The sequence below is a fragment of the Hypanus sabinus genome, chromosome 9 (assembly GCF_030144855.1).
Source record: "Hypanus sabinus isolate sHypSab1 chromosome 9, sHypSab1.hap1, whole genome shotgun sequence".
NCBI lineage: Eukaryota > Metazoa > Chordata > Chondrichthyes > Myliobatiformes > Dasyatidae > Hypanus > Hypanus sabinus.
In genome coordinates this window covers 92,556,229-92,568,624 of record NC_082714.1, presented here as the reverse complement: position 1 = coordinate 92,568,624, position 12,396 = coordinate 92,556,229, and the positions used below count along the sequence as shown (strand labels likewise).

General features: G+C 45.0%; 2 protein-coding genes across 3 annotated transcripts in view; one reads left to right on the top strand and one right to left on the bottom strand.

Moving 5' to 3' along the window:
• mindy1 (MINDY lysine 48 deubiquitinase 1) overlaps positions 1-4,836 on the top strand; it is a 38,280-nt gene extending 33,444 nt beyond the window's left edge. Inside the window, exon 9 of the mRNA XM_059980223.1 lies at positions 3,940-4,836. Within this exon, the coding sequence (XP_059836206.1) occupies positions 3,940-4,044 (105 nt within the window). The 3' untranslated portion in view covers positions 4,045-4,836. The remainder of the gene's footprint in view (positions 1-3,939) is intronic.
• A 2,455-nt stretch (positions 4,837-7,291) lies between these two features.
• myo1eb (myosin IEb) overlaps positions 7,292-12,396 on the bottom strand; it is a 100,276-nt gene continuing 95,171 nt past the window's right edge. For both annotated transcript variants that reach the window (XM_059980219.1, XM_059980220.1), the window contains one exon: positions 7,292-7,727. In XM_059980219.1, the coding sequence (XP_059836202.1) occupies positions 7,651-7,727 (77 nt within the window). In that variant the 3' untranslated portion in view covers positions 7,292-7,650. The remainder of the gene's footprint in view (positions 7,728-12,396) is intronic.

Here is a 12,396-nt window from a genome sequence, read left to right as displayed (position 1 = left end):
AAAATACAGTGAAATGTATTGTTTGCATCAGATCAGCCAATATTGCAGCCTGCAAGTGTTGCTATGCTTCCAGCACTGGCGTAACATGCCCACAACTTACTAACTTGGCAGCGTGGGAGGAAACCGGAGCACCGGGAGGAAACCCACAGTCACGGGGAGAACGTACAAACTCCTGACAGTGGTGGGAATTGAAAAGCTGATGCTACAGCTGGCCCGTAATAGCATTATGCTAACTGCTAGGCTGCTGTACAACCCCTTACGCTAGCAGTTAAACCCCTCTTATGAGTTCCCCACAGGCACTGTTGACCAAAGAAATAAGTTTCTCTTCATACTAAATAGATTTAGTGGTTTTAGTCTTAATTTCTCAGCCTTGGGGTCACAAGATGCTGGAACCTGGAGCAAACAGTTTGCGGTAGGCCGAGCAGCATCTGTGCAAGGGTAGGGAATTGCTGACCCTTTGAGCTGAAACCCTGCACCGGGACTGACATATCACAGTTGCTGTCTGACCTGCTGAATTCTTCCTATAGATTGTCTGTTACAGCATAGAACATAACAACACAATACAGGCCATTTGGCCTAGGATATTGTGTCAATCTTTTAACCTACTCCAAGATCAATCTAACCCCTCCCAAATAGCCTTCCATTTTTCAGTCACCGATATGCCTATCCAAGAGTTTTTTAAATGCCACCGATGTATCAGCCTCTACCAACATCCCTTTCCATGCATCCACCATTTTCCTGTGTAAAGCAACTTACCTCTGACCTGCCCCGATCATCTTAAAATATGTCGGCTCATGTGACCCATTTCCTCCTTGGGAATTTACAAGGCAATGCACTTTACAGAGAGTGGTGGCAGTGTTTAAGACAAGTTTAACAAGTACATGACTGTGCAGTCACTGGAAGGATATATACCACATACAGGCTGATGTGCAGTTTAAATTAGCATTGTGGTCCACACAGATACTGTGGGCCAAAGGGTGTCTGTTTCTGTGCAGTGCTTTTCCACATTCAATATTCCCCGTGTTGGAAATTCGTCTGTTTGTGGAGTTTGGATGTTCCTCTTGTGACCGTTTGGGTTTCCTCCCACATCCCAGCCGTGTGCAGGTTGGTGGGTTAATTGATTGCTGTAATTTGCTACCCCTAGTTTGTTGGTGAAAGGTAGAATGTGGTGTGGGAGGGTTTGATTGGATTGTGGGAAGATTTTAAAAAATGAGATTAATCTGTTGGTCGGGGTTGACTGTGGATCCTAGCTGTCTACGGTCAGTTGATATCAAGCCAAAGCAGTATGATATGAAGAGCAAGCTGTTGCCCATGCAGCAAGCTCTCCCTCTCCACACAGCTGCTAAGCCAAAGGAATGGCAAAGACCGACACCGTTTGGAGCAGAGTCACAGGAGTTGCATTGAATTTAAAATGGAGATTGATGGGTTCTTGACTAGTAAGGGATCAAGTTATGGGAAGAATGGGTTGGGGGGGAGTAATTAATCAGCCAAACTTGATGGGCTGAAGAGCCTAATTCTGCCCCTATAGCTGATGAGCAAGAGATTCGGTTTGTGGTGGAATGGGATTGGTGGGAGTGCTCTGACAGCCAGTATAGAGTGTATGGGCCGAATGGCCTCCTCCTATGTGATAGGAAATTCTGCATGCAGACATGAAAAGAAGTGCTTGATATTTATTGGAAGAAGTACAGTCGATGTTTCGGGCCGAGACCCTTCATCAGGACTAAATGAAAGAAAAGATAGTAAGAGATTTGAAATTTCAAACCTCTTACTATGTTTCTTTCAGTTAATCCTGACGAAGGGTCTCGGCCCGAAACATCGACTGTACTTCTTCATATAGATGCTGCCTGGCCTGCTGTGTTCCACCAGCATTTTGTGTGTGTTGCTTGAATTTTAAGCATCTGCAGATTTCCTCGTGTTTGCGCTTAATATTTATTTGTTGGATTAAACTTTAACATCCTTGTGAAGTTTGTTGTATTTGTAACTTTAATTACGGGGCAAGGAGAATGTTGTTACACTGTTTCAGGAATTAGCGATGGTATCTTCTGCTGATCAAGAGGGTTTGGAGCACTGAGAGAGGCGAGCAAGCAATGCAGGCATGAGATCAGGGCAGGGTAATGCGGGAGGGGTCCTTGTCAGAGTGTGTGTATGCATGTGCGTCCTATGGTAGCGTAGCAGTTAGTGCAATGCTATTACAGCTCAGAGAGTCGGAGTTCGGAGTTCAATCCCAAGTCCTTCCCGGATGCTCCAGTTCCCTCCCACTGGCCGTAGACATACCGGGTAGGTTAATTGATCATTCCGAATTGTCCCATGATGGGGTTAGGGTTAAATCAGGCTTGTCAGGGGCTGCTGGGGATTCAGCTTGAAGGGCCAGTAGAGTCTATTTTGCGCTGTATCTTTAAATAAAGAATTAGAAAACCAACAGCTATATTAACAGAATTGGAATTAAGATTGGTTTATTATTGTCCTGTGCAGTGAAATACAGTGAAAATCTACAAGTTCAAATGTAATTTTCATTCCACCATACACAGGAATAAAGCCAAGTTGAAACAGCGTTCCTCTGGGGCCAAGTTGCAAAACACAGAACCAACAGTCACACACTGTAGACATATAATCATGACGTCAGAAATACATACAGTTACAAGAATATATAGATCACAAAAATAATATAGCCAAGTCCCTGAGTGTCATGCCCTGTAGACTGATCGTGTATGGATGTTGTACTGGAGCCATGTTTCCACAGGAACAATCTGGCAGCACTCCTCGTATCACGCAAGTAGAGCCACAAATTTGTTGATCCAGTTTACCACATCATTGTACAGATCGTTGATCCCTGTGGCACTCTACAAGTCTCAGGCCTCCAATCAGAGAAGTAATCATCTGCTCCCATGCTCTGGCTTCTCCCACAAAGCCAATCTCTAATCCAGTTTACTGCCTCATCCAGAACTTGGTAACTGAAATCTGATCATTTGTGAAATTAATAATTTTAGCAGGAAAATTAATAAAGAATGAAATTCAAAGTAAATTTATTATCAAAGTACATTCTGTGTGTGTCACCATAAACTTCTATGAGGTTAATTTTCTTGCAGGCATTCATTGTAGAACAAAGAAATACAATAGAACCAATTAAAAACTACACACAAAGACTGACAAGCAACATGCAAGAGACAAAAAGAGAAAATACAAATAAGTAAATAAATATAGATGGATAGATAACTAGGTAGATTAATTAATAGATAAATTTCAAAAAAACCAACAAATTGAGAACATGACTTCTAGAGTCTTTGAAAGTGAGTCCATGCATTGTGGAATCAGTTTAGTGAAGGGCTAAATGAAGTTATCCCCTCTGGTTCAAGAGTCTGATAACTGTTCCTGAACTTGGTGGTGTGGTTCCTGAGGAACATGCACCACCTTCCCAATGGCAGCAGTGAGAAGAGAGCATGGCCTGGGTGGTTGGGCCTCTGACTTTGGATGCTGCTTTCCTGCAACAGCGCTCTGTGTAGATGTACTCAATGGTTGGGAGGGCTTTACCCATGATGGATTGGGCTGTGTCCATTTGTTGTAGACTTTTCCCTTCAAGAGCATTGGTATTTCCATACCAGGCCATGAGTCAGTATACTTTCCACCAAGTTTGTCAAAGTTTGAGATGACATGCCAAATCCTTGCAAACTTCTAAGAAAAAGTTTGAGAAGTTTAGAGGGACATGGGGCAAACACAGCCAATGGGGCTAGCTCAGTTGGGCAACTTGGCCAGCTGTCTGTGGTGTCAGGCAGATCAGTGGCTGAACCAAGCTGTGATACATCTAGACAGGATGCTCTCTGTTGTGCATCTGGAAAACTTGGCGATTGGGGACATGCTGAATTTCTTTAGTCTCCTGCAGAAGTTAAGGCATTGGGGTGTTCCCATAGCATATTAACGTTGGGCTTTCCTTTCATCCCACAGCAGGCAGCAGCTGCACGCCAGCCCCCAGCCTCTGGACGCCAAGGAGGCTCTGAGCGCCGGCAACCTCGAGAGAGGGAAAAGAGCAAAGATTGCACCATCCTGTGAGCTGCCACCTCATTCGGTCTGGGTTCCCACCGCCGTGGTCAGCCTCTCTTCCCAGTCCATGTGGGACTGGTGTCTCACCTCTACTCTACTCAACTTCTGAAAACACTACCAAGCGTCGAGAGTCAAGGAGGCAGAGACGCTTTCATTGTGGGTCCTCGACCTTCCAGTGGATCCTGGGCAGGAACGGTTACCTGGATACCTTCCAGGAGATTACCACATGACCCTCCCTTTTCACCCTATTTGTTAATGGATGTGTTTGCCCTTGGCACCTGTGGCCAGTTAGAAAGCCATTTATTCTTTCTCAATATATTTTCAGCTTTTATTTTAATTGAGGTTTCTTCTTTGCAAGAAAATACTTTTAACCTTTTGCTTTCCACCCTCTGGCCTGAGCCTGGAGATTTCAGGGCAATGATGGGTGGCTGGTATAGCCCCTTAGGTTCGAATAGGCTGGCAGTGTCAAGGACGGAGATGGACCATGCTCAATAAGGAGATATTTAGCTGCTTGGTAGAAGACACCACCTTCGGGAGAGATTTAAAGACCGCTGGCTTTTTGTGGGGTAGAGTGTCCTTTCTTTACATCCTCCCACTGTTTAAACAAATTCAGAATCGCCCCCTGAGAAAATATCGGTAACCTCAGAGTTGTCAGAGTTGTACAGACAATTGAACAGGTGACCCACCTAATACAGAAATTCATTCTTACAGAATTTGCGGCCTAAAAATCTGAGGCTTGGAATAAAATTTATTGTCATGGAATTTAAATAGAAAATAAATCAACACAAGTTTTTTCCCCAACCTTGTGTCCTGATGTATGTGCAAATGATGCTATGTAAAATCAGGATGTGGCCTGCCTATTAGGAACACAACACTGTGCTTTAACGCCAAGTCACCTGTACAACACAGACGGACTCACTATCCATGTTGCCCACAACATTGATCCCGTTTCCCAACTCTTGACCCATCGTCGTAGACCATAAGATATAGGAGCAGAGTTAAGCCATTCAACCTATCTAGTCTGTCTACCATTTTATCATGGCTAACTTAAAAACAGATCAGTCTTCTCATACGTCTTCAGATGGGTTCTCTTGGAGCAGTTATTTTTGCCGGATGCCATTTCAAGGAAGGGTATTTGTAAGTTCTTGCCAAACCACATCAGATGACCTGCTCCGATTATTGGTTAGAACCTGGGCCAGGCTGCTTCCTTACTACGAGAAGCAGAGTAGAAAATCAAGTCATGATGGTGGGGAGGGAGGGGTACAAAAGGGAAAAAGTAGCTAGGATTATTTTGAGGTTAATGGGTGCAGACAGAACAAAAATTAAACCCAGGACATAGGAACCATCTTAACCACCCACTTACCTGAGTCCAGACAACTACACTCATTCAATAAACTTGCACTCAGTGGGGGGGGGGGGGGGGGGGGGAGGTGAAACCTTTAGGTTTTCCCCAGCCTTTGTGAAGATAGTTTCCCTCAACATCCTGGTCACCCCTCCTTAAAGGGATGATGTGTCACTTTAAGGTCTGTCTGTGTTTGTAAATAACTCTGGCAGAGAACTTGGTTTCTCTTTCCCTACAACTTATTTGGTTCCTTTGATCTTATGAAACTTTTCCATACAATCAATTGCTTGAAGGAGCCTTTTCTCATCACCTCCCTGCTCAAGTTTGTGAGAGGAAGCGGGAATCAGAGCCGTCGCAGACCTTCACCGGGCCTGGAAGAGAGCAGCAGGATGTAAGCAGAGCTTTGACCAAGTTGAAACATGGGCCACTCGGTACGCAGACACTGTCTGGAGTCAAATTGCAGCTGGGAGTGAAACACATTGGGCTTCCAACATTACAGGTCAGACAGAACCTTGCCTGTTACCCTTGGAAAGAGCTGTACCAAAGTCACTAATCCTCCACCACACCTCCCCACTCCTCCCAGTCACTTAAGCCTCTCTCCCTCCTTAAACTTCAATTCTCACCAAACTGGCCAGTGGTGATGGTCCAGGGGTCCAAAGGATATGAACCTCTGAATATCAAACCCATCACTCCAACTCAACCCAATTCTCTACCGACTAAACCCTTCTCACTCTATTGCCCCCTTCTTCAGTCCCATCCTACACTACTGAACTTCTTCCTCTCCTTCTCTGACCCTTTCTGCCAACTTCTCTCAGTCACCCCCAGGGTCAATTATTAATGGGTCTTACAGCAGGATTGTTTGACAGGCTTGAACGCCTTACGGTTTAGTGTTGGAAATCGCTATAATAAAATAGTTACTAGAATCTGCAAGTCTCATTAGTTCCTTTATTTCAAAATGTGTCTCCTTCACTTTCCAGACAGATGAGGGTTGTCAGCAGGGGTTGGCAGCTCATCTAGGAGAAGGAAAGCTCTGATCTCAAAACTCCGCTGTCTTGTGGCTCCACCTACTCATGGGGAAGGCTTTGGGAGTAAACCCCGAAGAAGACTCTGGAGCCGGAGCCCCAAGTCAGTTCAGTGTTGAGCTTAATGCTGACTGGCAGCAACACTGCTGATGACAAATGTATTGGTTTCTGCCATTCCTTTGGATTCAGCTGCATGGAGAGGGGCAGCCTGCTGCATGTGGTCTCCATCTCCTACTGCCTAGTTTGTGTATCACATGGACAGCTCGGACACGTTCATGATCAGCCCCCTAACCAATGGAGTAGCTGGTCCTGCACTCCCTTGGCAAGGGTGTAGTCTTTCAGATGAGGTCGGTCCTTGGCCCTTTGGACGCTAAAACCAGCCCCCCATCCAACAGTCAGGGATTTAAACTCACCCAGCATGAACCACTGTCAAATGGAGAGGGTAGGAACAGAGAGAGTCAGTTGCTGCTGGTTCTGGGGGGGTGGGGGTAGTCATTCCACCACTCAAAGCTGCTCCACCATTCAGTAAGATCATGGATATAGGGGAGGGAGTTTGGATAAGGGGGGAAGCAAAAAGGGAAGGAGGCAGTGCAGGAGGGATAGGGTATGATGGAGCATGCAGGGAAGTATGGGGCCATGGGAGGGAGGAAAGAGGGGTGACGATGTGAAGGAGAACTAGATAAGCAGAAGAAAGGAAGAAGTTATGATAAGTTTGGGATAGAGGGATGGGAGGATGAAAAGGCAAAGGTAGAGAAGACAGGTGGGTGGGGGGAGTAATGGTGGGAAAAGAGTAGGACACTGAGAGTGAGCTTGTGCCTGTAAATGTGAGGGATTGGGAAGCAGAACAAGCTTCTCACACCTTGGCTGAAGAGACAGAAGACAGCAACAGACATCAATTCTGTTTTCTTTAATTAATAAATGTTCAGCCTACAACAAACTGAAGGATCGCATGGCAGGGATTGGGAGGGTGGGAGTCTGAGAAGACCCCTTCTACCCAGGGCCACACACACCCACCAACGATTATCAAATACTGGCACCTTGCTGGAGTGAGCTTCAGGGTGGTGGGAGCTGAATCCCGGCAGTATTTGGCCCTGATTCCAGGCATTGAGGGCAGCTCCAGTTATTAAAGACCCCTCTCTTTCTCCAGGAGCATTACCTTCCCCCAAATTTCAGCCATGCCTGTGGTAGCCACCTCCAACCCACCCCACCCCTTTGCCCTCTGGGTTTGGGATTTTTTTCTCTGTCCTGGATTTAGATCTTCTCCACGTAGTTCCCTGGCAGTAGACCCTCCTTGCCTCGAATTCGACCGACCCACCATCCAGACGGATCTGAGCACACAGAAATAAGGAAGACTCAGTAATGCTTGAGTAGTGGGGGCTTATAGAGTTAGAACAGCATGGAAACGGGTCCTTCAGCCCATCTCGTCCATGCCAACCACAAGACCACGACATTGAAACAGAATTAGGCCACTTGGCCCATTGAGAATGCTCTGCCATTCCATCACAACAAATGATAATGCACCAGGCTGAGGCACGCCACTTACGTCATGAGGCTGCAGTTTGAGAAACAACTTCCCACTCCTAGCCTCTGCTTTTCAGTAAGTTCTCCCTGGATTCCAGAGCCACCTACCATGCAGAACCTTATCCATGCTGAATTGAACTGAATTCCATAGAAACCACATTAACCACCCTACCATTATCAACTTTCCACATCACGTTATTAAAAAATCTCAGAGCAACACACACAAAATGTTTGAGGAATTCAGCATGTCAGGCAGATCCTTCAAATGTGGTTCTACTACTGTTGGAACCCGTTATTTACATTTTGGTGGTGTGTTTTTGGGCCAGTCGAGTGACCTGGTACTTTGCTGTCTTCAAGGGAGTTAATTGAGGTTTCGAGTGAAGCGTGCAGCCTGAAGGCAGAGCACAAGCCCAAGATCAACTCTATTTTGTCGATTATAGCATGAGGAAGATAAAAATCATTGAGGATGAGAGTGGAGGGTGGGTGGGTGTTCAGTGCCATCTACATGTGAACAGTCTTGCTCACTGCTCCCAGAGGAAGGTGCCTCACTCAATAGTGCTGGAGTCCATGGGGAAGCTTTAATTGATGTGGTTTTTGGACGGGACCCTGTAGTTCACATTATGATGTGTTTTTGGTTTCTAGACACTCCTTTTAGAGTCATAGAAAAGTACAGTACAGAAACATTCAGCCTATCTAGTGTGTACTGAGCTATTTGAACTGCCTGCTCCCATTGACCTGCACTGGGAGCATAGCCCTCCATGTCCCTACCATTTAAGTACCTATCCAAACCTTTTAAACATTGAAGTCAAGATTGCATCCACTATTTGCACTAGAAGCTCATTTCACAATCTCATCATCACTGTCTGAGTGAAGTTTCCCCTCATGTTCCCCTTAAACTTTGCACATTTCACCCTTAACCCGTGACCTTTAATTGTCCCACCCAACCTCAGTGGAAAAAGCCTGCTTGCATTTACCCTTTCTACACTCCTCATAATTTTGTATATCGCAATCAAATCTCCTCTCAATCTTTTAGGTCCAAGGAATAAAGTCCTAACCTATTCAATTTTTCCATATAACTCAGGTCCTCCAGACCTGGCAACATCCTTGTAAATTTTCTCTGCACTCCTTCAAACTTATTCACATCTTTCCTATAGGTAGGTGACCAAAACTGCACAAAATATTCCAAATTAAGCCTCACTTATATAACTTCAACATAACAGCCCATCTCCTATACTCAGTACTTTTGATTTATGTAGGCCAATTGCCAAAAGCTTTCTTTACCTGTGACACCACTTTCAATGAATTATGGACCTGTATTCCCAGATCCCTGTGTTCTACCACATTCCTCAGTGCTCATTGTTCATTGTGTAAGACCTGCCCTGGTTGGTCCTTGTGCAGTGCAACATGTTGCACTTGTCTGCACTCAATTCCATCTGCTATTTTTCAGTCCATGTCTATCCAAATACTCAAATACTGTATCCGGTTGCGTAGAATACCTTCCATTAACTTTCCCACTGCTGATGTCAGGCTCACCAGCCTATAATTTCCTGCTTTATTTTTAGAGCCTTTCTTAAACTGTTGAACAACATTGGCTATTCTCCAATCCTCGAGCACCTCACCTGTCACTAACAATTATTTAAGTATCTTTGCTAGTTCCCCGGCAATTTCTGCTATTGCCTCCCACGGGTCTTAGGGAACACTTTGTCAGGCCCTGAGGATTTATCCACCCTAATTTGCCTCAAGACAGCAAACACCTCCTCCTATGTAATCTGCATAGAGTCCATGAAGTTGATGCAGTTTTGCCTCACTTCTACAGACTCTGTCCAACTCCTGAGTAAATACAGGTGCAAAAAAAAAAATGCATATAAGGTCTCCCCCATCTCCTTTGGCTTCATGTGTGGATCACCATTCTGATCTTCCTGAGGAGCAGTTTTGTCCCCTGCAATCCTTTTGCTCTTAACATATCTGTAGAATCCCTTAGGATTCTCCTCATGCTTTCTCTCAGCCCTCCTGATGTCTTTAAGTGTTCTCTTGTATTTATAATACTTCATAAGCACCTCATTTCTTCCTACTTGCCAATACCTGCTATGCACCTCCTTGTCTTATTCTTAACCAGGACTTCCACAGCTATTGAAAACAAAGCTTCCCTACACCTGTTACCTTTTATTCTGACAAGCATATACGAGCTCTGTACTCTCAAAAGTTCACTTTTGAAGGCCTCCCACTTACCAAGAATACCCTTGCCCTAAAACAGCTAGAATCTGAACACACGGACTAGACCTTTTTTTTTTTGGCATATTTACTTTGAAACTAATGTTATTGTGGTCACTGGATGCAAAGTGTTCCTCTACACAAACCTCTGTCACCTGCCCTGTCTCATTCCCCAATAGCACACTCTCTCATTGGCACTTCTATGTACTGATTAAGATAACTTTCCTGAACAAATTTGACAAACTCTATCCCATCTAATCCTTTAACAGTAAGGGTCCCAATCAATATGTAGAAAGTTAAAATCACCTATTATCACATTCTTGTAACAGTCTGCGATCTCTCTGCGAATTCTCTCTCTGCAGACAGTTGGGTGGTTTGTAATATAGCCCCAATAATCTAGTCACACCTTTCTTATTCCTCAGTTCCACCCATAATAGATCAGTTTTCAAGTTCATCCTGACTGACCACTTCCACGACAATTTCCTTCACTATTAATGCCACCCTCACTCCTTTAATGCCTCCCGCTCTACACGTCTAAAACAATGGAACCCAGGAATACTGAGCTGCCAGTCCTGTCCCTCCTGTAACAAACTCACATTAATGGCTACAATATCATAATTCCAGGTGTTGATCCATGTCCTGAGCTCATCTGTCTTTCTTACAATATTCTTGAATTGAACTGCTTAGGACATCGGACGCACCATGCTCAACCTTTGATTCCTGACATTGTTTGAGTTCCTAACATCTGCCTCCACAACCTCTCCACTATCTGTTCCTGCACTCTAGTTCCCATCCCTGCAACTCCAGTTTAAACCCCCCCCCCTTCCTCCAGCACCAACAAACTTTCCCGCCAGGATACTAGTCCCCTTGTCCCCTTCCAGTTCACATGTCTCTTCTGTACAGATCCCACCTTCCCTGGTAGAGAACCCGAAGATCCAAAACTCTTATACCCTCTGTCCTACACCAACTCCTTAACCACATATTAAACTGTATAATCATCCTAATTCTGGCTTCACTCACACGTGGCCCTGGAGGTCCTGCCCTTTAACTTAGCACCTAACTCCCTGAACTCTCTTTGCAGAATCTCATCACTCTTCCTACCCATGTCATTGGACCATGACCTCTGGCTGTTCACCCTCCCACTTAAGAATACTGAGGACTCTATCTGAGACATCCTAGACCCTATTTTGTTGCTAATTTGTGCAATTTTGATCAGGCAGACTAGTGCTACAGCCTGCAGATAATGAGAGATACAGAGCTGAACTGAACACGCCTGGACCCTTTTGATGTCTCTGTGATTTGGTGTTTCGTATTCTGTGTGTTTGCTCTTTTTTCCTTCCCATTTGCATGATTTTTTTTTTGCACTTTGGGGGTTTGATCTTTGTCTTTAAAGGGATTCCATGGCTCCCTGTGGGAAGATGAGTCTCAGGGTTGGATACTGCACACGGATTTTGATAATATATGTTCTTTGAATCTTGATCTATGAAGAGGAAAACCCATTCTCTTCTCAACACCTGCCCATCACTGCCCTCTGGTTCCCCTCCCTCTCCTTTCTCCCATGGTCCACGATCCTTTCCTATCAGATTTGATCTTCTTCAGACCTTTACCTCCTCCACCTATCTCCTTGCAGCTTCTTACTTCATCCCCGCTCCCCCACCCATCCACCTCACCTAGTCTCATCTATCACCTGCCTCTCTCGCCACCTCCTTATTCTTTTCCAGTCCCGGTGAAGGGTCTCGGCCGGAAACCTCGACTGTTGATTCATTTCAATTGATGCTGCCTGACCTGTAATATTCTCCAATATTCTGAGTGTGTTCTCCGGATTTCCAGCATCTGCAGAATCTCCCGTGCATTTGAGAGATCTCAAAAAAGTTCACACATGCTGACTAATCAATCCCATCTTTCTAATGTATCCCTCAGAATCCTCTCCAGTAGCTTACCCACCACAGATGTTGTTAGACTTATTACTCTATAGTTCCCAAATTTTTTGTTGTCATTCTTCTTAAAAATAGGCGGAACATTTGCTGCACTCCGGTCTATCAGCACCTCAGATCGAGACGTCAATTGTCTCAGCCAGGACTCAGCAATTTCTTCTCTGATCTTCCACAACATTCTAAGATGGACATGGTCCGTCCCTGGAGAACGTTTACCCTTGTACCTTATTGAACGTTCTCCAACCTTCCCAGTCGGAGTGGATATTGTATCTCCTCCCCTGCATATCCTACCTCATTGGGAGATGGGTTTATCACTGTCTGCCACCCATGG